Source organism: Cherax quadricarinatus, unplaced genomic scaffold (assembly GCF_038502225.1).
Source record: "Cherax quadricarinatus isolate ZL_2023a unplaced genomic scaffold, ASM3850222v1 Contig319, whole genome shotgun sequence".
NCBI lineage: Eukaryota > Metazoa > Arthropoda > Malacostraca > Decapoda > Parastacidae > Cherax > Cherax quadricarinatus.
Window position 1 is genome coordinate 187,868 of NW_027195345.1, and position 26,528 is coordinate 214,395.

At 41.9% G+C, this 26,528-nt stretch overlaps 1 protein-coding gene across 2 annotated transcripts in view; it reads left to right on the plus strand.

The window, feature by feature from the left end:
• LOC128685531 (rap guanine nucleotide exchange factor 2) overlaps positions 1–3,573 on the plus strand; it is a 104,965-nt gene extending 101,392 nt beyond the window's left edge. For both annotated transcript variants that reach the window (XM_070080316.1, XM_070080317.1), the window contains one exon: positions 870–3,573. In XM_070080316.1, the coding sequence (XP_069936417.1) occupies positions 870–879 (10 nt within the window). In that variant the 3' untranslated portion in view covers positions 880–3,573. The remainder of the gene's footprint in view (positions 1–869) is intronic.
• The last annotated feature ends 22,955 nt before the right edge of the window (positions 3,574–26,528 follow it).

Here is a 26,528-nt window from a genome sequence, read left to right on the forward strand (position 1 = left end):
ACAAAAAAGCCTTTCCTCATTTGATGACTGAGTTCTGTTGCTAAGACCATGTCGGTAAACGAATTCGTTGCTAAGTGAGAAGTATTATATAATAGTAGTGGGTTTGTGTCAACCATCTTTGATATTATTTTAATGTCACCTTTGCACCATTTATAACATTTCTGGTATATTTTTAAATGTTTATACAGTATTGTATATTGTAATAAACAGAATAGAGGAAATCAGATCTAATGTACATTATTTAGGTATGTATACTGGTCAGAGAGCTCGTCGTAAGTCCAAGTCATCGGTAAATGAATACGTCATTGAGGAGAGGTTGTACTGTGTTTATGTATAACATATGTGAAGTGATGTGGCATTAATAAATTTGTATGTAAATGATTTATGAGTAGGAGAGTTTATTTGTAGACAGTTGAGGAGGTCAGCACTCCCATGGTTCAGTGCCAGAGTTGACACTTGTAATTAACGAGTTCTTGTGAATAAAAGAGCATTGTATGAGCCTGTCCCTGAGTACAGGAAGACAACATGTTAAGGAGACAAGTGAGAAACTCCTGGGACAGGAAACTGAAGGCCAGGTAACAGAGCTGTGTATTTCAACTTCAGTAATTCTTCTGGTGAAGCTGAAATATACACATCTTTGTTACCTGTTTTTCATTTTCCTTTCCAACGGATTTTTCACTTTTCATTGATCACTATTTGACACTTTATTCTTGTATGGATAAGTATATTCTAAGTTTCTCTGATGTTGGCACAAAAATATAATTGCCTGAGCCACTCAGTGAAAATTTGAAAGGGCATTTATAAATAAATATCCTATATCCATTGGACTACAAGCGACTGGAAAATAATAATTTTTATTATGCTACCAGGCATGGTTAGTGCACGTGTTGTTTGACGTGGAGGCGCTGGCGTCCCTCCTGATTACATGGCAACACAGCTGAGAATGAAACAGATGGGACGAGCTCTTTCTCATGATGGTGTTCAATATTATCCTCAGACACACCATGATAAGTTGTGATCACATCTGAATTTGGTGGATATAATACTAGTGAACCGGCAGGCCGGACTTGAGTCCTGGAGATGGGAAGTACAGTGCCTGCACTCTGAAGGAGGGGTGTTAATGTTGCAGTTTAAAAACTAGTGTAAAGCACCCTTCTGGCAAGACAGTGATGGAGTGAATGATGGTGAAAGTTTTTCTTTTTCGGGCCACCCTGCCTTGGTGGGAATCGGCCAGTGTGATAATAAAAAAAAAAAATAATACTAGTGAATGCATAATTTAGTGCATTTTAAATAGTGACAAAAGTGCCAAATTTAATTTGATTATATATATATATATATATATATATATATATATATATATATATATATATATATATATATATATATATATATATATATATATATACAGTTTATATCTATGTATAGAAGAAATTATATTATCTGGGATTTTGCCTTAAATCTTGTATCTTCCATGCCATGCTGTTATGTAGAAAGTTATCAATTTAACCATATCTCCATAATATTTCTTTCCATTTGGCATTAAGTACTGGTAACGTATTCCCCATTTCATTGTACAGTATAAATTATAGGAAGGATTGAATTTAAAATACCATTCACGATGGGAGGGAAGTTGTCACTAAACCCATAAGGATCAAATGCATGGGGGAATGGGAGGCAGGCAGGATGATTCCAAGACAGGGAAGGTTAAATCTCTTGGGGTCAGAACCTCTCAAGAACTTCAAGGAAATTCAAGGAACTTCCTTGAGGGGATTGAGTTTGACATAAAGGGCCCTGTGTCCATGTTAATGTTCTCTTAGTCTGTATATATAGGTATGGAATTAATTATATTAATAGTGGTCCTTATTTCAGACACATTAGTCCATAAACAAAAGAAGTTGTACTACGAATAACATGTAAATAATTTTTTTGTGCATTTCATGAATAGATTGACATTTAAAAATATTTCTTTATATAATCAAAATTTATTAATTTTTGTCATGTGTGTCCATGAAAGTACATATGTTATAAATTTGCAAATGAGGAAGAAGATGCTGAGGTGTCCGCTGTGTAAGCCCTGATCCGCTGAACACAGGGTGATAGACCTAGTCCCATATCAGCATAGCCTCTATAGCAGGGAGACGCAAATGATTTGTTCCTTGAACTTTACAAGACAAGTCCTGCAAGGTTTCTTGGGGGCACTTTGTAACATCTTTCTCAATTACTTAGCAATTAGATCATGTGGCAAACAAGTCAGTTAAAATATACCGATTTTGTGAGTCAAGTCAGTTAAGGAACCCAGATTTGCTTATCTTATGGGAATGAAAGTTCAGAAGCCAAAGATAATTTTTTTTTTTTTCTGAATGGCTCAGAGTTGACTTTTGGCATTTATTATGTAATGATTTATGAAGGAAAATCCCAAAGTCTAAAAAACTGCATCTGACTACCTGTATAAATCAAGTTAAATTGACATTTGCTTACATGAATGGTTGTTGGTATTCAGATGTAAAGTACGAATTGATTCAGAAGTTGAATCAAGATTTTTAATCCATTTTCTCAACTCTCTGGCCATGGGATACTTGGGGCACAGCTTCATTAAAATATTTTATGGATATAAATACATGTAGATCATGATTATAAGTGGATGTCCTTGTATATATTTATGTAGATAGATATATCCATGTCCATATGATTAGCTGTTAAGCATAATGCCTAGTTATATGTAATGAGGTCAGCAATTTTGAGACTTAAGCATTACTTCTGTATGATAAATTTTTAAGTGTAAATACAAATAATCCATATGAAAGGTAAATGTAGGACTCGAGATGTTGACTCCTAAATGACCATTGGTGGATTTAGATTATCCACACACTATTGTCTGTCCCTCACCAATGTCAAACAGCCAGCCAGCCACTTTGTCGTCCAAATCCGACCCCAGCCCAGGGAACCACTAATGCTTAGCTAGAAGGCAACCATCCCGTCATGGCGGAGCTATTCGTTATCATAACTAAACTCAAAACTTATTTTGAAATAGCTAAGCAGCAGCTTGAGAGTTAAGAGGTTAGTAGGTTGCTGTGTCAAGGTGTTCTCTGAGCGCGAGTCTAAATGAGATATTTTCAGAGCTCGGTGATGTAAACCATGAGAATCTTACATGGTAAATTAAAAATGTCATAGGATATTAGATAATGATATAACTTAACTATATTCGTAATTCCTTAATAGTAAGGAATTATTATATTCATATTTTCCTGAATTTTTCCAACCTTTGATTCAATTTCTTTTTTGTCATTTCATGAATGTTTACTGTAATGTTTACTAAAATATCCCAGTTATATATCTTTGATGTCTAAAAAAAATTCAAGAGAACATTCAATGTAATGTAATTTTGTTGTATTTTTTTCCTATCTGATGATGAGCTATGTATTTGTGTAAATTATGTCTGAAATCTCATTGTTCAGTGCTGGATACTCCACATGTTATTTTCTGGACATGCAGATGGTTACTCTTGCTCTGTCAACCCTGCCGCCCTTTTTGGACGCCTGGATCACAAATGTACAAATATACTTCACTTTGTAATGGAATTTTTATTTATCCTAATTATGGCATATATATAAGGTCTGGTTAATTCACAACTGTGGGAGTTTTGGTTCAGAGTTTGTCTCGTCAGCATTGTGTTCCACAAAGGGAGGTTCCCTGACCACAGTGATGGCCTCTTGATCCAAGGCATTGAAGATGACCTGACTGAACTTGACTGTCTCCCCATTCCTCTATGACCCTTACAGCTTTTGCACTTTGTGACGGTAATACTAATTAATTAGGGTTAATTTAAACCATGTATCAAACCCAGATTAACTCCTTCCCCCCCCAGAGGTACTATCAAGAAGTTTCCAGACCTGAATTTTTGTGCACTTCCTGAGTGAAGTTTGGAGGTGTGATATTTAGCTTGTTAGTAAAGACTGATTGTAAATGCCTAGTTTGTAAGTATTTGCAGTCTTGGTTAGTTGTAAGTTGATCATTGCAGAGGTCTGTGAGGAAGTGAAAGTGTTAGTTGTAAGTTGATCATTGCAGAGGTCTGTGAGGAAGTGAAAGTGTTAGTTGTAAGTTGATCATTGCAGAGGTCTGTGAGGAAGTGAAAGTGTTAGTTGTAAGTTGATCATTGCAGAGGTCTGTGAGGAAGTGAAAGTGTTAGTTGTAAGTTGATCATTGCAGAGGTCTGTGAGGAAGTGAAAGTGTTAGTTGTAAGTTGATCATTGCAGAGGTCTGTGAGGAAGTGAAAGTGTTAGTTGTAAGTTGATCATTGCAGAGGTCTGTGAGGAAGTGAAAGTGTTAGTTGTAAGTTGATCATTGCAGAGGTCTGTGAGGAAGTGAAAGTGTTAGTTGTAAGTTGATCATTGCAGAGGTCTGTGAGGAAGTGAAAGTCTGCATCTACATCAGCATTCAGCAGCAGTACTTAAATAATGGCAGTGACTTTGATAAAATATGAAAAGACTTGGGTAAAATAAATAAGAAATTATTACTGCAGATATATATATATATATATATATATATATATATATATAAATATATATATATATATATATATATATATATATATATACATAAATATATATATATATATATATATATATATATATATATATATATATGTATATGTATGTATATGTATAAAATGGTTTAGAAAGACACGTAAGTAAACAATATAACATATTTATTAGAAAACGTTTCAGTCCTGGGACCTTCATCACTTCTAACATACAGAGGTAGAAAGACATTATATATATAGGCGGAGAGTGAGATGTGACGCACGTGACCTGAGGAATGTCATAAGAATGGAGGAACACTGTAGAAGGCCTACTGGCCCATGCGAGGCAGGTCCTTATCAAAACAACCTCTACCTATGATGAGGACGGGTAGACGATGAAATCATGTGACTCCTTTGTTGTTGGGTTGGTGCTGCTTAAGTATCATGTATGCCAATGTTTTTGAAATTTTGTAGTTTCCAGTGTTGCGTTCTACAGTGTCGGTGACGGCGATTAGTGAGGCTTCTAGGCACCGTCGGTGTCTGAGGTCTGGTTCGGTGAGAACGAGTTGTGCCTCGTTCCAGTTCATCAAATGCCCCGTGGAGTCTCTGTGGAGAACACAGGCAGCACCAACCCAACAACACAGGAGTCACATGATTTCATCGTCTACCCGTCCTCATCATAGGTAGAGGTTGTTTTGATAAGGACCTGCCTCGCATGGGCCAGTAGGCCTTCTACAGTGTTCCTCCATTCTTATGTTATGACATTCCTCAGGTCACGTGTGTGACATCTCACTCTCCGCCTATATATATGTCTTTCTACCTCTGTATGTTAGAAGTGATCAAGGTCCCAGGACCGAAACGTTTTCTAATAAATATGTTAGTGTTTGCTTACGTGTCTTTCTAAACTAACTTGTCGGTATTTATTACCAAGGTTTATACCATATATATATATATATATATATATATATATATATATATATATATATATATATATATATATATATATATATATATATATATATATATATATATATATACACATACATACATACATACATACATACATACATACATACATACACACATACACACACAGTGGAACCCTGGTTGTCGTCTGGTCCAAACATCATACAGTTCGGATTTTGACCACTTCTTTTCGGCGAATTTTTACCCCAGGTTTCGTACAACCACTCGGAAATCATCCACATCAGACGCGTCCACCCACCCGGGATGCCACCGCTCAGTCTGCCTTTGTCACTTGTTCAGTGAGCAATACTCTGCACATTCATCCGAAACATTGGTGGTAGAGGGTGGTTGTGGTTGTGATAGTGGTAGAGGGTGGTAGTGATGGCAAACAATTGAAGATATTGAGAAGTAGTTGTAGGTGTGGATCAATGAAAAAAAATTAGCAGTGGAGGCGATAATTTGTGAAAAGGCAAGTTAGTTGCAAGCGGATCTCGTGAAGAATATGCCAACAGGAGTCTTCAATAAAGGTAAAAGTGATTTAAATGTTCCTTTATCCATTGAAATTAGTGCTTTATTTCTCATTGTTTTCTGTATGTAAAACTATAGTTATTCTCTATAAAATGTATTTTTTGTTAATATTTTTGGGTGTCTGGAACGGATTAATTTTACATACATTACAGTGGAACCTCCACTTGTGAGAGCATCCATGTGCGAGTTTTTCCAAATACGAGCAGTCGCTTGGTCGATTTTTTGCTTCCATACACGAGCGAAATTTCCATAAGCGAGCGGGCCTCCAGGGAAGTTCCTTGACACTGGTGAGGTGCTCTTGCACTTGATCTAGGGAACTGGATCTTGTCTGTTTGTTGGATTATCTTATTGAAACTTGGGCAATGTATGATGGAAAGATGCTTCTTAACGTACGTACACCAAAAATGAAAGAAATCAGACCATAAATAATGAAGTTCACTTCTCAGCCATTAGCCGCCCCTTAGCGATATTTTTGTATGGTTTTCATGGTTTTGATTAGTTTCACGATGAAAAGTATCTTGAAATTGAGCTCAAAGTAGCAGAAATGTTTGATTCTTTGGCAATGTTCAAGAGTAAACAAATGATGTCACTGCCCATTCCAATATGCAGTCATGAATGGGTTGACATTATTTATACAATTATTACAATAATGCAGTAGTCTGCATAACAGTAAATCTTCTATTTTTTGTGTGAATAAAAATTACTAATTATATTGTAATAATAAAAATAGTATAATATATAATAATACAAACGTAATAATAATGTACTATATAATAATAATTATAATAGAGGGCTTCAAAAGGCCATCACTAGATGGCAGTGATTACCAGAACAATGCAGGAGCGGTTGTGGCTGCCTCCACCTGTTACGTAATGACATATTTTATTCATTCTAGAGTATATATCAGGTTTCTATGTTATTTATATTGTTTATTATGTCATATTAGATGAATTTTGATAGATAAATAAGCCATAGAGTTGATATTAGGGAAATTATTGAAGTATTTATTCATGCATTGGCAGTTTGGAGGGATATGTTGTGTATCTTTATACGTATATACTTCTAAACTGTTGTATTCTGAGCACCTCTGCAAAAACAGTGATAATGTGTGAGTGTGGTGAAAGTGTTGAATGATGATGAAAGTATTTTCTTTTTGGGGATTTTCTTTCTTTTTTTGGGTCACCCTGCCTCGGTGGGAGACGGCCGACTTGTTGAAAAAAAAAAATTCATGCCTGGAATTCCATGGAAATGGATTAATTCCATTTCAGTTAATTTAAATGAGGAAAATTGACTCTGCAAACGAGCAAATCCAGATGCGAGCAAGGTCACGGAATGGATTAAACTTGTAAGTAGAGGTCCCACTGTATTTCTTATGGGAAATATTACTTCGGTTTTCGTCCATTTTGAATTTCAACTGACCTGGACTGGATTAGGGACGAAAACCAGGGTGGGGTGGGTGGGTGGGTGTGGTGGATGGATGGGTGGGTGGGTTTGTTTGTTTGTTTGTTTTTGTTTGTTTGTTTTCTCTCTCTCTCTTTTTTTTTTACACAGGGTTTGACAAGGTTAAGGATCCCTAGCTTTATTGACAAGCTATTTACAGGTTAAGGATTCCTAACTTTATTGGCAAGCTAAGAGCTGTTACCTACATCAACTCATTTGAAAGCATTTTTATTGTTATGAGACATACAAGTAGGGAACAGGATGAAGTTGGAGCCATCTGTGGGCCAGCATTTTCATTTGATCAACTGACTTTATCTCGTTGACATCATTATGCTGTACGAATGTGTTCCATACTCGAGTCATCCTGGGTATATAGGATCTCAGATGGAGTGAAGTTCTGGAGAAGGGGACAGCCAGAGTGAAGTTGCTGCTTTCTGCCCATCTTGTGGCATAAAAGCTAGCTAGCTCTCTCTCTTCTCTCTCTTCTGTGTTTATTTATTTATTTATTCATTTGTTTATTTAACATGTTGGCTATTTCCCACCAAGGCAGGGTGACCCAAAAAGAAAAAAACTTTCATCATCATTCAACACTTTCACCATCACTCATACATAATTACTGTCTCTGCAGAGGCACTCAGATATGACAGTTTAGACATCCCTCCAAACTGCCACAATCCCAAACCCCTTCTTTACAGTGCAGGCATTGTACTTCCCATTTCCAGGACTTGAAGTCCAGCTAACTGGTTTTCCTGAATCCCTTCACAAAATATCACCCTGCTCACACTCCAACAGCTCATCAGGTCCCAAAAACCATTCGTCTCCATTCACTCCTATCTAACATGCTCACAACAAACCTGCAGTATCCCACTGAGGTAGGGTAGCCCAAAGAGAGAAAAGTTTCTCTTTTTAACTTTAGTAATGTATACAGAAGGGGTTACTAGCCCCTTGCTCCCGGCACGTTAGTAGCTCCTTATGACACACATCTTTAGAAGGAAGAATTCTGTTCCACTTTCTCTCTCTCTCTCTCTCTCTCTCTCTCTCTCTCTCTCTCTCTCTCTCTCTCTCTCTCTCTCTCTCTCTCTCTCTCTCTCTCTCTCTCTCTCTCTCTCTCTCTCACACACACACCACACACACACCACACACACACCACACACACACCACACACACACCACACACACACCACACACCACACACACACCACACACACACCACACACACACACACACACACACACACACACAGTAGGGCCCCGCTTTACGGTGTTCCACCTTACAGCACCCGTGGCCTGGTGGCTAAAGCTCTCGCTTCACATGGCAACGATTTCTACCCCAGTGAGGGTAGAAACATTGGGCATGTTTCTTTACACCAGTTGTCTATGTTCACCCATCAGTAAAATGAGTGCCTGGAAGTTAGTTGACTGGTGTGAGTCACAGCCTAGGATAAAACTGACCTAATTTACCCCAAATGCTCTGCATAACAAGCAGCTTTCTATATAATAGTATGTCACTGATATCGGCTAGGCCTGTATACCTAGTATATGTACTTGTAGAAATAAAGATTTTTTTTTTTTTTTTTTTCAACAAGTCGGTCGTCTCCCACCAAGGCAGGGTGACCCAAAAAAAAAGAAAGAAAATCCCCAAAAAGAAAATACTTTCATCATCATTCAACACTTTCACCACACTCACACATTATCACTGCTTTTGCAGAGGTGCTCAGAATACAACAGTTTAGAAGCATATACATATAAAGATACACAACATATCCCTCCAAACTGCCAATATCCCAAACTACTCCTCTATAGTGCAGGCATTGTACTTCCCATTTCCAGGACTCAAGTCCGACTATATGAAAATAACCGGTTTCCCTGAATCCCTTCACTAAATATTACCCTGCTCACACTCCAACAGATCGTCAGGTCCCAAGTATCATTCGTCTCCATTCACTCCTATCTAACACGCTCATGCACGCTTGCTGGAAGTCCAAGCCCCTCACCCACAAAACCTCCTTTACCCCCTCTTTCCAACCCTTTCGAGGACGACCCCTACCCCTCCTTCCTTCCCCTACAGATTTATATGCTTTCCATGTCATTCTACTTTGATCCATTCTCTCTAAATGACCAAACCACCTCAACAACCCCTCTTCTGCCCTCTGACTAATGCTTTTATTATGCAGAAAATTCGGAGTGTGGAAATTAGGAGAAGGTGTGGAGTTAATAAAAGAAATAAAGATATTATTATTATTACATGTGGGTGGGTTGGCCATACCTACCACACCTGACCTCTTCCAATAAATACTACTCACCTTACATTAACACTACATATATTTTAAGGTAAGTAATGAGTGTACTGTGTGTGTATTTTACTTTTTATTGGTTTTTAATGCTAGTTCTATTGCTAACTTAATATATGTAAGTGTAAACTTGTTATTTGCCATTTATATCATTTATATATGTAAATAGAAAAATTGGCATTCTACTTTCCAGCTGTAGCCTGGAACCTAACCTGCTACCTAATGTATGTAGGTAGAAGGTTGGTAGACAGAAACCACCCAGGGAGGTACTACCATCCTGTGGTAGTAGGTTGGTAGACAACAACCACCCAGGCAGGTACTACCATCCTGTGGTAGTAGGTTGGTAGACAACAACCACCCAGGGAGGTGCTACCATCCTGTGGTAGTAGGTTGGTAGACAACAACCACCCAGGGAGGTACTACCATGCTGTGGTAGTAGGTTGGTAGACAACAACCACCCAGGGAGGTACTACCATCCTGTGGTAGTAGGTTGGTAGACAACAACCACCCAGGGAGGTACTACCATCCTGTGGTAGTAGGTTGGTAGACAGAAACCACCCAGGGAGGTACTACCATCCTGTGGTAGTAGGTTGGTAGACAACCACCCAGGGAGGTACTACCATCCTGTGGTAGTAGGTTGGTAGACAACAACCACCCAGGGAGGTACTACCATCCTGTGGTAGTAGGTTGGTAGACAACAACCACCCAGGGAGGTACTACCATCCTGTGGTAGTAGGTTGGTAGACAACAACCACCCAGGGAGGTACTACCATCCTGTGGTAGTAGGTTGGTAGACAACAACCACCCAGAGAGGTACTACCATCCTGTGGTAGTAGGTTGGTAGACAACAACCACCCAGGGAGGTACTACCATCCTGTGGTAGAAGGTTGGTAGACAACAACCACCCAGGGAGGTACTACCATCCTGTGGTAGAAGGTTGGTAGACAACAACCACCCAGGCAGGTACTACCATCCTGTGGTAGTAGGTTGGTAGACAGCAACCACCCAGGGAGGTACTGCCATCCTGTGGTAGTAGGTTGGTAGACAACAACCACCCAGGGAGGTACTACCATCCTGTGGTAGTAGGTTGGTAGACAGCAACCACCCAGGGAGGTACTACCATCCTGTGGTAGTAGGTTGGTAGACAACAACCACCCAGGGAGGTACTACCATCCTGTGGTAGTAGGTTGGTAGACAACAACCACCCAGGGAGGTACTACCATCCTGTGGTAGTAGGTTGGTAGACAACAACCACCCAGGGAGGTACTGCCATCCTGTGGTAGTAGGTTGGTAGACAACAACCACCCAGGGAGGTACTACCATCCTGTGGTAGTAGGTTGGTAGACAGCAACCACCCAGGGAGGTACTGCCATCCTGTGGTAGTAGGTTGGTAGACAACAACCACCCAGGGAGGTACTACCATCCTGTGGTAGTAGGTTGGTAGACAACAACCACCCAGGGAGGTACTACCATCCTGTGGTAGTAGGTTGGTAGACAACAACCACCCAGGGAGGTACTACCGTCCTGTGGTAGTAGGTTGGTAGACAACAACCACCCAGGGTGGTACTACCATCCTGTGGTAGTAGGTTGGTAGACAACCACCCAGGGAGGTACTACCATCCTGTGGTAGTAGGTTGGTAGACAGCAACCACCCAGGGAGGTACTACCATCCTGTGGTAGTAGGTTGGTAGACAGCAACCACCCAGGGAGGTACTACCATCCTGTGGTAGTAGGTTGGTAGACAACAACCACCCAGGGAGGTACTACCATCCTGTGGTAGTAGGTTGGTAGACAACAACCACCCAGGGAGGTACTACCATCCTGTGGTAGTAGGTTGGTAGACAGAAACCACCCAGGGAGGTACTACCATCCTGTGGTAGTAGGTTGGTAGACAACCACCCAGGGAGGTACTACCATCCTGTGGTAGTAGGTTGGTAGACAACAACCACCCAGGGAGGTACTACCATCCTGTGGTAGTAGGTTGGTAGACAACAACCACCCAGGGAGGTACTACCATCCTGTGGTAGTAGGTTGGTAGACAACAACCACCCAGGGAGGTACTACCATCCTGTGGTAGTAGGTTGGTAGACAGCAACCACCCAGGGAGGTACTACCATCCTGTGGTAGTAGGTTGGTAGACAGCAACCACCCAGGGAGGTACTACCATCCTGTGGTAGTAGGTTGGTAGACAGCAACCACCCAGGGAGGTACTACCATCCTGTGGTAGTAGGTTGGTAGACAGCAACCACCCAGGGAGGTACTACCATCCTGTGGTAGTAGGTTGGTAGACAGCAACCACCCAGGGAGGTACTACCATCCTGTGGTAGTAGGTTGGTAGACAGCAACCACCCCGGGAGGTACCACCATGCTGTGGTAGTAGGTTGGTAGACAACAACCACCCAGGGAGGTACTACCATCCTGTGGTAGTAGGTTGGTAGACAGCAACCACCCAGGGAGGTACTACCATCCTGTGGTAGTAGGTTGGTAGACAACCACCCAGGGTGGTACTACCATCCTGTGGTAGTAGGTTGGTAGACAACAACCACCCAGGGTGGTACTACCATCCTGTGGTAGTAGGTTGGTAGACAACAACCACCCAGGGAGGTACTACCATCCTGTGGTAGTAGGTTGGTAGACAGCAACCACCCAGGGAGGTACTACCATCCTGTGGTAGTAGGTTGGTAGACAACAACCACCCATGGAGGTACTACCATCCTGTGGTAGTAGGTTGGTAGACAACAACCACCCAGGGAGGTACTACCATCCTGTGGTAGTAGGTTGGTAGACAACAACCACCCAGGGAGGTACTACCGTCCTGTGGTAGTAGGTTGGTAGACAACAACCACCCAGGGAGGTACTACCATCCTGTGGTAGTAGGTTGGTAGACAACAACCACCCAGGGAGGTACTACCATCCTGTGGTAGTAGGTTGGTAGACAACAACCATCCAGGGAGGTACTACCGTCCTGTGGTAGTAGGTTGGTAGACAACCACCCAGGGAGGTACTACCGTCCTGTGGTAGTAGGTTGGTAGACAACAACCACCCAGGGAGGTACTACCATCCTGTGGTAGAAGGTTGGTAGACAACAACCACCCAGGGAGGTACTACCATCCTGTGGTAGTAGGTTGGTAGACAACAACCACCCAGGGAGGTACTACCATCCTGTGGTAGTAGGTTGGTAGACAACAACCACCCAGGGAGGTACTACCATCCTGTGGTAGTAGGTTGGTAGACAACAACCACCCAGGGAGGTACTACCATCCTGTGGTAGTAGGTTGGTAGACAGCAACCACCCAGGGAGGTACTACCATCCTGTGGTAGTAGGTTGGTAGACAGCAACCACCCAGGGAGGTACTACCATCCTGTGGTAGTAGGTTGGTAGACAGCAACCACCCAGGGAGGTACTACCGTCCTGGCGAGTGAGTGTAAAATGAAATCCTGTAATTGTTTTACATGATGGTAGGATTGCTGGTGTCCTTTTTTTCTGTCTCATAAACATGCAAGATTTCAGGTACGTCTTGCTACTTCTACTTACACTGAGGTCACACTACACATGTATGTACAAGCACATTCAGTAGGGCCCCACTTATACAGCAGGTTCCAGGCTACTGCCGCAAAGCAGACATTGTTGGAAAGCAGAACGCCATTTTTTTCCCTTACATTTTTTTTTTAACACATCGACCATTTCCCACCAAGGCAGGGTGGCCCGATAAAGAAAAACTTTCATCATTCACTCCATCACTGTCTTGCCAGAAGGGTGCTTTACACTACAGTTTTTAAACTGCAACATTAACACCCCTCCTTCAGAGTGCAGGCACTGTACTTCCCATCTCCAGGACTCAAGTCCGGCCTGCTGGTTTCCCTGAATCCCTTCATAAATGTTACTTTGCTTACAATCCAACAGCACGTTAAGTCCTGAAAACTATTTGTCTCCATTCGCTCCTGTCTAACACGCTCACACATGCTTGCTGGAAGTCCAAGCCCCTTGCACACAAAACCTCCTTTATCCCCTCCCTCCAACCTTTCCTAGGCTTACCCCTACCCTGCCTTCCCTCCACTACAGATTTATACACTCAGTCATTCTGTTTTGTTCCACCCTCTCTACATGTCTGAACCATCTCAATAACCCCTCCTTAGCTCTCTGGATAATAGTTTTGGTAATTCCACATCACCTCCTAATCTCCAAACTACGGATTCTCTGCATTATATTCACACCACACATTGCCCTCAGACATGACATCTCCACTGCCTGCAGCCTTCTTGTTGTTGCAACATTCATCACCCATGCCTCACACCCATACAAGAGCGTTGGTATAACTATACTCTCTTACATTCCCCTCATTGCTTTCATGGATAAAGTTCTTTCTCTCCACAGACTCCTCAGTGCACCAATCACCTTTTTCCCCTCCTCAATTCTATGATTCACCTCATCTTTCATCGACCCATCTGCTGACACGTCCACTCCCAAATATCTGAACACGTTCACCTCCTCCACACTCTTCCCTCAAATCTGATATCCAATCTTCCGTTACCTAATTTTTTGTTATCCTCATCACCTTACTCTTTCCTATATTCACTTATAATTTCCTTCTTTTACATACCCTACCAAACTCATCCATCAACCTCTGCAACTTCTCTTCAGAATCTCCCAAAAGCAGTGTCATCAGCAAAGAGCAGCTGTGACAACTCCCACTTTGTGTTGCTCAAATCTAGATTCAATACCTCTTGCCAATACCCGAGCATTCATTTCTCTTACAACTCCATCTATAAATATATTGAACAACCATGGTGACATTACACATCCCTGTCTAAGGCCTACTTTTACTGGGAAATAATATCCCTCTCGCCTACATACTCTAACCTGAGCCTCACTATTCTTGTAAAAACTTTTCATCGCTTTCAATAACATACCTCCTATTCCATACATTTGCAACATCTGCCACATTACTTTCCTATCCACCCTGTCATATACCTTTTCCAAATCCATAAATGCCACAAATACCTCTTTACCCCTATCTAAATACTGTTCACCTATATGTTTTGCTGCAAACACTTGGTCTACACACCCCCTATCCTTCCTAAAGCCTCCTTGTTTGTCTGCTATCCTGCTCTCCATTTTTTTTATTATTATTATCACACTGGCCGATTCCCACCAAGGCAGGGTGGCCCGAAAAAGAAAAACTTTCACCATCATTCACTCCATCACTGTCTTGCCAGAAGGGTGCTTTACACTACAGTTTTTAAACTGCAACATTAACACCCCTCCTTCAGAGTGCAGGCACTGTACTTCCCATCTCCAGGACTCAAGTCCGGCCTGCCGGTTTCCCTGAACCCCTTCATAAATATTACTTTGCTCACACTCCAACAGCACGTCAAGTATTAAAAACCATTTGTCTCCATTCACTCCTATCAAACACGCTCACGCATGCCTGCTGGAAGTCCAAGCCCCTCGCACACAAAACCTCCTTTACCCCCTCCTTCCAACCTTTCCTAGGCCGACCCCTACCCCGCCTTCCTTCCACTACAGACTGATACACTCTTGAAGTTATTCTGTTTTGCTCCATTCTCTCCACTTGTCCGAACCACCTCAACAACCCTTCCTCAGCCCTCTGGACAACAGTTTTGGTAATCCCGCACCTCCTCCTAACTTCCAAACTACAAATTCTCTGCATTATATTCACACCACACATTGCTCTCAGACATGACATCTCCACTGCCTCCAGCCTTCTCCTCGCTGCAGCATTCATCACCCATGCTTCACACCCATATAAGAGCGTTGGTAAAACTATACTCTCATACATTCCCCTCTTTGCCTCCAAGGACAAAGTTCTTTGTCTCCACAGACTCCTAAGTGCACCACTCACCCTTTTCCCCTCATCAGTTCTATGATTCACCTCATCTTTCATAGACCCATCCGCTGACACGTCCACTCCCAAATATCTGAATACATTCACCTCCTCCATACTCTCTCCCTCCAATCTGATATCCAATCTTTCATCACCTAATCTTTTTGTTATCCTCATAACCTTACTCTTTCCTGTATTCACTTTCAATTTTCTTCTTTTGCACACCCTACCAAATTCATCCACCAATCTCTGCAACTTCTCTTCAGAATCTCCCAAGAGCACAGTGTCATCAGCAAAGAGCAACTGTGACAACTCCCACTTTGTGTGATTCTTTATCTTTTAACTCCACGCCTCTTGCCAAGACCCTCGCATTTACTTCTCTTACAACCCCATCTATAAATATATTAAACAACCACGGTGACATCACGCATCCTTGTCTAAGGCCTACTTTTACTGGGAAATAATTTCCCTCTTTCCTACACACTCTAACTTGAGCCTCACTATCCTCGTAAAAACTCTTCACTGCTTTCAGTAACCTACCTCCTACACCATACACCTGCAACATCTGCCACATTGCCCTCCTATCCACCCTGTCATACGCCTTTTCCAAATCCATAAATGCCACAAAGACCTCTTTAGCCTTATCTAAATACTGTTCACTTATATGTTTCACTGTAAACACCTGGTCCACACACCCCCTACCTTTCCTAAAGCCTCCTTGTTCATCTGCTATCCTATTCTCCGTCTTACTCTTAATTCTTTCAATAATAACTCTACCATACACTTTGCCAGGTATACTCAACAGACTTATCCCCCTATAATTTTTGCACTCTCTTTTATCCCCTTTGCCTTTATACAAAGGAACTATGCATGCTCTCTGCCAATCCCTAGGTACCTTACCCTCTTCCATACATTTATTAAATAATTGCACCAACCACTCCAAAACTATATCCCCACCTGCTTTTAACATTTCTATCTTTATCCCATCAATCCCGGCTGCCTTACCCCCTTTCATTTTACCTACTGCCTCACGAACTTCCCCCACACTCACAACTGGCTCTTCCTCACTCCTACAAGATGTTGTTCCTCCTTGCCCTATACACGAAATCACAGCTTCCCTATCTTCATCAACATTTAACAATTCCTCAAAATATTCCCTCCATCTTCCCAATACCTCTAACTCTCCATTTAATAACTCTCCTCTCCTATTTTTAACTGACAAATCCATTTGTTCTCTAGGCTTTCTTAACTTGTTAATCTCACTCCAAAACTTTTTCTTATTTTCAACAAAATTTGTTGATAACATCTCACCCACTCTCTCATTTGCTCTCTTTTTACATTGCTTCACCACTCTCTTAACCTCTCTCTTTTTCCCCATATACTCTTCCCTCCTTGCATCACTTCTACTTTGTAAAAACTTCTCATATGCTAACTTTTTCTCCCTTACTACTCTCTTTACATCATCATTCCACCAATCGCTCCTCTTCCCTCCCGCACCCACTTTCCTGTAATATATATATATCTATATATATATATATATATATATATATATATATATATATATATATATATATATATATATATATATATATATATATCACGGCATATTAGACGCATTTCTTTTTATAAAATGTCTCCAAAAATCACCGTACGTCCTATAAACTGAAGGTCAGTGACGGGAGCTACAAGTTTGGGGTGTGTTGTGGGCTGTAGTTCTCCCATTAACGTCTGATACCGAGTCACTGAAACTGAAATATGTCGAGTGTTTCAAAATTACAGTAAATTAATAGCGTTTTGAGACAAAGCTATTTATGAAATTCGGATACTGTACTGGGATATTGACAGAAAGCGAAATTTCTCCTTAAGTAACACCTTCCTTAAACTACCGAAGTCACAAAGCAGTGTCATTTATGGTAGGCATTTTAAAATAATGCTACCGTATACTACGCTATCATTAGCACAGTACTAGGTACCGGTAATCATATTTACCGTATGTTATGGTACTTATGTGTCAAATATTGCCAAGCAAATACGGTGGTCCAACAACAGCTGAAGCAACCATTTATACCCCTAGTCACTGACGCATCAGCATCCACTCCGGGAGCTTCACTATATAGAGCTGCGCACACAGCAGCAACTCAGCCACCACAGACTGCTTCACCAGTTCAAATTGAGAGATCACCGGGTTGTTCAGGTGAGCACTAGGCCTATGTTTTGACCTATCCATAAATCAAACCTAACCTTATTTCTGCATGTAAAATTACCATAGGTTTCAGTGGAGTAAATATTACTTGATATTAGGCACAAAATACAGTGTATATATATATATATTATATATATATATATATATATATATATATATATATATATATATATATATATATATATATATATATATATATATATATATATTATATCCGTCTCCTTGCTCACTCAAGGCGTAACACGCGACTCGCTCATTTACTCAGCAGTTGATAAGGGCAATAAAAACGACCATAACACTGTGATGGATGCTGGCGAGCAGTGTTACTACTGCCCTTGGCTGTAGGGACAGGCTGGTGTAGTGGACAGGGCTGAGCACTGCAGGAAGGCAACTCGCACTCCAAAACTGTAACAGCGCCGGGAACGTAGAAATCGAGGTACGAACGTAAGAGGTGGAAAGGGACGGCCAGTTGAAATTCATAGGGGTGGTTAAGGGACTAGTAGGACGTAAGGGACATGTAAGGGACGGGTGAGGGAGTTAGGGAGGAGCAGCAAGGACATGGGGGCGATGTAAGGTTAATACCCTACAGGATTCTTGAAGGACGTTTCAGAGAATCAACGCCCCCGGGGCTCAGTCACAGATCAGGCCTCCAGGCGAATCAAGGCCTGTTCAACTGGGCTGTTACCGCTGGCTGCATGTAGTCCAACGTGCGAACCACAACCCCTCTGATCAGGAACTGATTTGAGAACTCAGTTTCTCTGTTGAAAACAGCACGGAGTGAGGGTGTTGAAAAGTCGAGGACCTCTGACATTCATGGTGTTAGCATGTTACTAGAGCCTAGGACCCCCTTAATTAAATGACTGGGCTTGCATTTCCAACACTGGCAAGACTGTCACTTATGGTAGTCAGCCATCTTGTCACTTTATAACTAGGGATGGGACGATACAAAAGTTTTGGCCGCTACCGATTCCCAGTTTTCGGCTGTTACCGATACCGATATTTTTCCCATATTTTTTATTTTAAAATTATATAAAATAATGTTTATTGCACAATGTGTATTTAAATAACATATGAACGTTAAATATTAAATAACTTAATTTCTTTGATTTGATAAGGTCATTATTCATTACCTGGCCTGTTATGTGTGTGTGTGTGCGTGCGTGTGTGTGTGTGTGTGTGTGTGTGTGTGTGCGTGTGTGTGTGTGTGTGTGTGTGTGTGTGTGTGTACTCACCTATTTGTACTCACCTATTTGTGGTTGCAGGGGTCGAGTCCTAGCTCCTGGCCCCGCCTCTTCACCGGTTGCTACTAGACCCTCTCTCTCCCCGCTCCATGAGCTTTATCAAACCTCGTCTTAAAACTGTGTATGGTTCCTGCCTCCACTACGTCATTTTCTAGGCTATTCCACTGCCTTACAACTCTATGACTGAAGAAATACTTCCTACTATCTCTCTGACTCATTTGTGTCTTCAACTTCCAATTGTGGCCTCTTGTTTCTGTGTCCCCTCCCTGGAACATCCTGTCCTTGTCCACCTTGTCTATTCCACGCAGTATTTTATATGTCGTTATCATGTCTCCCCTGACCCTCCTGTCCTCCAGTGTCGTCAGGCCGATTTCCCTTAATCTTTCTTCATAGGACATTCCCCTTAGCTCTGGAACTAACCTTGTTGCAAACCTTTGTACTTTCTCTAGTTTCTTGACGTGCTTTATCAAGTGCGGGTTCCAAACAGGTGCTGCATACTCCAGTATGGGCCTGACATACACGGTGTACAGTGTCTTGAATGATTCCTTACTAAGGTGTCGGAATGCTGTTCTCAGGTTTGCCAGGCGCCCATATGCTGCAGCAGTTATCTGATTGATGTGTGCTTCCAGAGACATGCTCGGTGTTATACTCACCCCAAGATCTCTCTCCTTGAGTGAGGTTTGCAGTCTTTGGCCACCTAGCCTATACTCTGTCTGTGGTCTTCTGTGCCCTTCCCCTATCTTCATGACTTTGCATTTGGCAGGATTAAATTCGAGAAGCCATTTGCTGGACCAGGTGTCCAGTCTGTCCAGGTCTCTTTGAAGTCCTGCCTGGTCCTCATCAGATTTAACTCTCCTCATTAACTTCACATCATCTGCAAACAGGGACACTTCTGAGTCTAACCCTTCCGTCATGTCGTTCACATATACCAAAAATAGCACTGGTCCTAGAACCGACCCCTGTGGGACCCCGCTCGTCACAGGTGCCCACTGTGATACATCATTACGTACCATGACTCGTTGTTGCCTTCCTGTCAGGTATTCTCTGATCCATTGCAGTGCCCTTCCTGTTATATGCGCCTGATGCTCTAGCTTCTGCACTAATCTCTTGTGAGGAACTGTGTCAAAGGCCTTCTTGCAGTCCAAGAAGATGCAATCAACCCACCCCTCTCTCTCTTGTCTTACTTCTGTTATTATACATGGTGTACAGTGTCTTGAATGATTCCTTACTAAGGTGTCGGAATGCTGTTCTCAGGTTTGCCAGGCGCCCATATGCTGCAGCAGTTATCTGATTGTCTCTTCAAAGAGACCTGGACAGACTGGACACCTGGTCCAGCAAATGGCTTCTCGAATTTAATCCTGCCAAATGCAAAGTCATGAAGATAGGGGAAGGGCACAGAAGACCACAGACAGAGTATAGGCTGTGTGTGTGTGTGTGTGTGTGTGCGTGTGTGTGTGTGTGTGTGTGTGTGTGTGTGTGTGTGTGTGTGTGTGTGTGTGTATAAGGTCATTATTCATTACCTGGCCTGTTATGTTAGTTACGAGTTGTCCAAGGCACGATAACGTGTGTATATGTGTGTGTGTGTGCGTGTGTGTGTGTGTGTGTGTGTGTGTGTGTGTGTGTGTGTGTGTACTCACCTGGCCTGTTATGTTAGTTACGAGTTGTCCAAGGCACTTCTCGATAACGTGTGTATATGTGTGTGTGTGTGCGTGTGTGTGTGTGTGCGTGTGTGTGCGTGTGTGTGTGTGTGTGTGTGTGTGTGTGTGTGTGTGTGTGTGTGTGTGTGTGTGTGTGTGTGTGTGTGTGTGTGTGTGTGTGTGTATATGTGTGTGTGTGTGTGTGTGTATATGTGCGTGTGTGTGTGTGTGTGTGTGTATGTACTCACCTAGTTGTACTCACCTGGTTTAGGTTGCAGGGGTCGAGTTCGAGCTCCTGGCCCCGCCTCTTCACTGATCGCTACTAGGTCACTCTCCCTGAACTGTGAGCTTTATCATGCCTGTGTGTGTGTGTGTGTGTGTGTGTGTGTGTGTACTTCTAGTCGTGAGGTGGAATGTTAATGTTCGTGTTTTTAAGCACATACAGTATTAATTTATTAAAAGTATCGGCTAGTATAGGTGTGGTGTGGGGTTCGAATGCTGGTAACTTATAATTATGGGTACTATAGGAGGAGCGCCAAGCCTGACCTGTCTTTCTTTCTAACGTCACTACCTGAACTGCTCTAGGGCGAGCGGCATTCAGACATCATGCTATGGTCAGCAGAGTGACTCAGTAACGGCCAGTGATCACGTAAGATGATGAATCCGAGACTACTGAGATAGGCTATTTTAAACCAATACCATAAAAATGGCCGATACCAACGAATACCGATATCGATACTTTGGCACATGCCTACTTACAGCCTACTGTTTCCACCGCCTTCCATAATACTCTCTGTCCTGGTATACATACTTAAGGTAAGTCGTAATATATGACTTTCAAAGAATTAACAGAGGAATGGCCAGGGACTCGAACCCTGGTCGTGGCCTGTAACAGGCCCAGGCTCATTGGTACAGCGTTGGGCCTGCTACATGCCAGGACCACGGTTCGAGTCCCTCGGTCATTCTTATGTTTATTCACCTACGTGTACTTCTACTTACACTTAGGTCACACTACACATGCATGTACAATCATATATGTACTAACCCTTCTGGGTTTTCTTCTTTCTTCCTAATTCTTGTTTATTTCTGCTTATCTCCATGGGGAAGTGAAACAGAATTCTTCCTCCGTAAGCTATGCGTGTTGTAGGCGGCGACTAAATGCCGGGAGAAATGGGCTAGTAACCCCTTCTCCTGTATAAACTACTAGAAACAAGGAAAAGAAAAACTATATAAAATTGGGATGTTTCAATGTGTGTGGATGTAGTGCGGATGATAAGAAAGAAATGATTGCTAATATTATAAATGAAAAGAAGTTAGATGTCCTATCCCTGAGCGAAACAAAGCTGAAGGAGGTAGGGGAGTTTCAGTGGGGAGAAATAAATGGGATTAAGTCAGGAGTTTCTGAGAGAGTTAGAGCTAAGGAAGGGGTAGTGATAATGTTGAAGGATCAGTTAAGGAGAGAGAAGAGGGAATATAAATGTATAAATTCAAGGATTATGTGGATTAAAATAAAAGTCGGATGTGAAAAGTGTGTCATAATAAGTGTGTATGCACCTGGAGAAGACAGGAGTGTAGAGGAGAGAGACTTTGGGAGATGGTGAGTGAGTGTGTGTAGGAACTTTTGAGCCAAGAGAGAGAGCAATTGTGGTAGGAGACTTTAATGCTGAAGTAGGAGAAGCATTTAGAGAACGTGTGGTAGGTAAGTTTGGGGTGTCAGGTGTAAATGATAATGGGGAGCATTTGATTGAACTTTGTATAGAAAGGGGTTTGGTTATAGGTAACACATATTTTAAGAAAAAAGAGGATAAATAAGTATACATGATGTGATGTAGGACGAAATGACAGTAGTTTGTTGGACTACGTATTGGTAGATAAAAGACTGTTGGGTAGACTTGAGGATGTATATGTTTATAGAGAGGCCACAGATATATCATATCACTTTTTAGTTGTAGCTATAGTGAGAGTAAAAGGTAGATGGGATACAAGGAGCAAGAAGTGAAGGTTTATAAACTATAGGAGGCAGTTAGGGTAAGATATAAACAACTGTTGGAGGACAAATGGGCTAGTGAGAGTATAAGCAATGGGGTAGAAGATGTATGGGGTAAGTTTAAGAATATAGTGTTAGTGTTCAGCAGAAGTTTGTGGCTACAGGAAGTGAGTGCAGGAGGGAAGAAGAGCGATTGGTGGAATGATGTATGGAGAGTAAGAGAAAATGTTAGCATAATGAGAGGTTTTTGCAAAGTAGATGTGATGCAAGGAGGGAACAGTGTATGGAAAGAAAAAGAAAAGTTAAGAGAGTTGTGAAACAATGTGTGAAGAAAGCAAATGAGAGAGTGGGCGAGATGTTATCAACAAATTTTGTTGAAAATAAGAAAAAGTTTTGGAGTGAGATTAATAAGTTGAGAAAGCCTAGGGAAAGAATGGATTTATTAAAAATAGAAGAGGAGAGTTATTAAATAGAGAGTAAGAGGTATTGGGAAGATGGAGGGACTATTTTGAGGAATTGTTAAATGTTGATGAAGATAGGGAAGCTGTGACTTCATGTATAGGTCAAGGAGGAATAACATAGGAGTGAGGAAGAAGCAGTTGTAAGTGTGGGAGAAGTTCGTGAGGCAGTGAGTGGAATGAAAGTGGGTAAAGCAGCTGGGATTGATGGGATAAAGATAGAAATGTTAAAAGCAGGTGGGGATATAGTTTTGGAGTGGTTAGTGTTTTTAATAAATGTATGGAAGATGGTAAGGTACCTAGGGATTGGCAGAGATCATGCATAGTTCCTTTGTATAAAGGCAAAGGGGACAAATGAGAGTGTAAAAATATAGGGGAATAAATCTGTTGAGTTTACCTGCTGAAGTGTATGGTAGAGTTATTATTGAAAGAATTAAGAGTATGACTGAGAGCAGGATAGCAGATGAACAAGGAGGCTTTAGGAGTGGTAAAGGGTGTGTAGACTAAGTGTTTGCAGTGAAACATATAGGTGAACAGTATTTATATAAGGTTTAAGAGGTTTTTGTGACATGGATTTGGAAAAGGTGTATGATAGGTTGGATAGGGGGTAATATGGCAGATTTTTCAAATCTATGGAATAGGACTTTGGTTATTGAAAGCGGTGAAAAGTTTTTTTACAAGGATAGTGTGGCTCAGGTTAGAGCATGTAGGCGAGAGGGAGATTATTTCCCAGTAAAAGCAGGCCTTAGGGATGTGTGATGTCACCATGGTGGTTCAATATATTTACAGATGAAGTTGTAAGACAAATGAATGCTTGGGTGTTGGCAAGAGATGTGGATGTTAAAAGATAAAGAATCTAACAAAAAGTGGGAGTTGTCACAGTTGCTCTTTGCTGATACTGTGCTTTTATGACATTCTGAAGAGAAGTTGCAGAGGTTGGTTGATGAGTTTGATAAGGTATGTAAAAGAAGGAAATTAAAAGTGAGTATAGGAAAGAATAAGGTGATAAAAAACGTAGGTAACGGAAGATTGGATATCAGATTGGAGGGAGAGAGTATGGAGGACGTGAATGTGTTCAGATATTTAGGAGTGGACGTGTCACAGATAGGTCTATGAAGGATGAGGTGAATCATAGAATTGACGAGGGGAAAAAGGTGAGTGGTGCACTGAGGAGTCTGTGGAGACAAAGAACTTGATCTATGAAAGCAAAGAGGAATGTATGAGAATATAGTTATTACGAACCCAGGAAAGAAAGACCTGTTAACCTAACAGGTTAAAGACCTGTTAACCTAACAGGTTAAAGACCTGTTAACCTAACAGGTTAAAGACCTGTTAACATAAAGCAACTTGGAGTGAAAATAAACACAGCAGTAGTCTTTAAATTATATTTTGCTTCACCAAGTATGATTATAGGTATTTACACTAATGTAAACTATGTACAAGAGTTTGGAAAATAAGTGTATCACGGTGATCAAGAGTCAACACAACAGCCAGAGACAAGAGACAACTGTGATCAACCAGCAGCTGTATGAATGTGACAAGCTAACTGTGAGTGCTTCCACATCACCTTAGCAATTATCTGACCCACATTATGATTGGCTGAACCCAGGTACTGATTTAACGATGGGGCCCCTTTAATTGTTAAACCCTTAGCACCCAGTACGCTGGTTGAGAGGCAGCCTATATACATATGGGAGTGTACATATGCTGAATAAATGCAACATACTCTTTGCATGCCACAGTAGTTATACCAATGCTTTTGTATGGGTGTGAGGCATGGGTTGTGAATGTTGCAACAAGGAGAAGGCTGGAGGCAGTGGAGATGTCATGTCTGAGGGCAATGTGTAGTGTGAATATAATGCAGAGAATCTGTAGTTTAGAGATTAGGAGGAGGTGTGGGATTACCAAAACTATTATCCAGAGGGCTGAGGATGGGTTATTGAGATGGTTTGGACATGTAGAGAGGCTGGAACGAAATAGAATGACTTGAAGAGTGTATAAATCTCTAGTGGAGGGAAGGCAGGGTAGGGGTCGGCCTAGGAAAGGTTGGAGGGAGGGGGTAAAGGAGGTTTTGTGTGTGAGGGGCTTGGACTTCCAGCAAGCGTGGGTGAGAATGTTAGCAATTGGAGACAAATAGTTTTTAGGACTTGACGTGGTGTTGGAGTGTAAGCAAGGTAACATTTATGAAGGGAGTCAGAGAAACCGGCAGGCCGGATGAGTCCTGGAGATGGGAAGTACAGTGTATACACTCTGAAGGACGGCTGTTAATGTTAGAGTTTTATAACTGTAGTGCAAGCATGCCTCTGACAAGACAGTACACTCTCCCAATGACACCTATAAAAATCGTTTGGTATGCCGTCTATGCCTGGGGTTTTACCCTGGCACATCCCAAAAACTGCCTCCTCCACCTCCTCTACACTAATACTACCCTCGAGTCTGTCACTGTCCTGCTCACTTAATACTCTATTAAACCCTTCATCCCCAAAACGTCCCCCACCCACTTCCCCGCCAACCCTCCTCCACTTCTCCCTAAACCAAAAATCTGCATACAAACTAATATTTTCCGTGGTGAATAGGCCTTGACCCTCCTCAAAGCCACCCTTCCCCCTGTACCTGCCTCAATATACGCCAAGGTGGTTTTCACCTGCCGTTCCTTAAACCTCCTTAATACAAAACCCGATGGCCTATCCCCCCTTAAAACATCCTCCAACCCCGCCCTAACTCGAATTGCCTCAAATTTTTCATTTTGAATTTCCGCCAACCTATTTCGCAAACGTTCCATGTCCTCACTCCGCCCCACCCGTTCCTCTGCATAACAGTCATTTAACTGACCCTCAAGATAATTTTGTAGGCCATAGCTCCACCTCGCCATCTCCTTACCCCGTACTTTAAAAAATTTAGCGATTTCAACTTTAGCCCTCATTTCCCACCAATCCATCAAATCCATATCCATTTTCCTAGACTCCCAAAAAGCTTTCCACCAATCTTCAAAACCTGTAGGGTCACCCTCGTCCCTAAGTAGCTTCACATTTAATTTCCAGTATCCTGCATAAACTCTCACTATGCCATCTACCCTCAAATCTGCTATAACAGCACGATGATCAGAAAAACCCACATCGATAGTCCTCACCCTCGCCACACCTATGCCCTGCCTAACATAAATCCTATCTAACCGTGCCTCATATCCCCTACGGATAAAAGTGTGCTCCACTCCATATCCCCTACTTCCCACCACATCTACCACTCCAACATCTCGCAAAACATCCCGCAGAACCCCCAAAACACAACCCGCCCCCCTCGGAACCACATCACCATTCCTAATGACACAATTCCAATCCCCACCAATCACCGTAAAAGCAAGTAAACCTCTCAAGTGATATACCAGAACATCGCGTACAAAATCCACCTTCATTC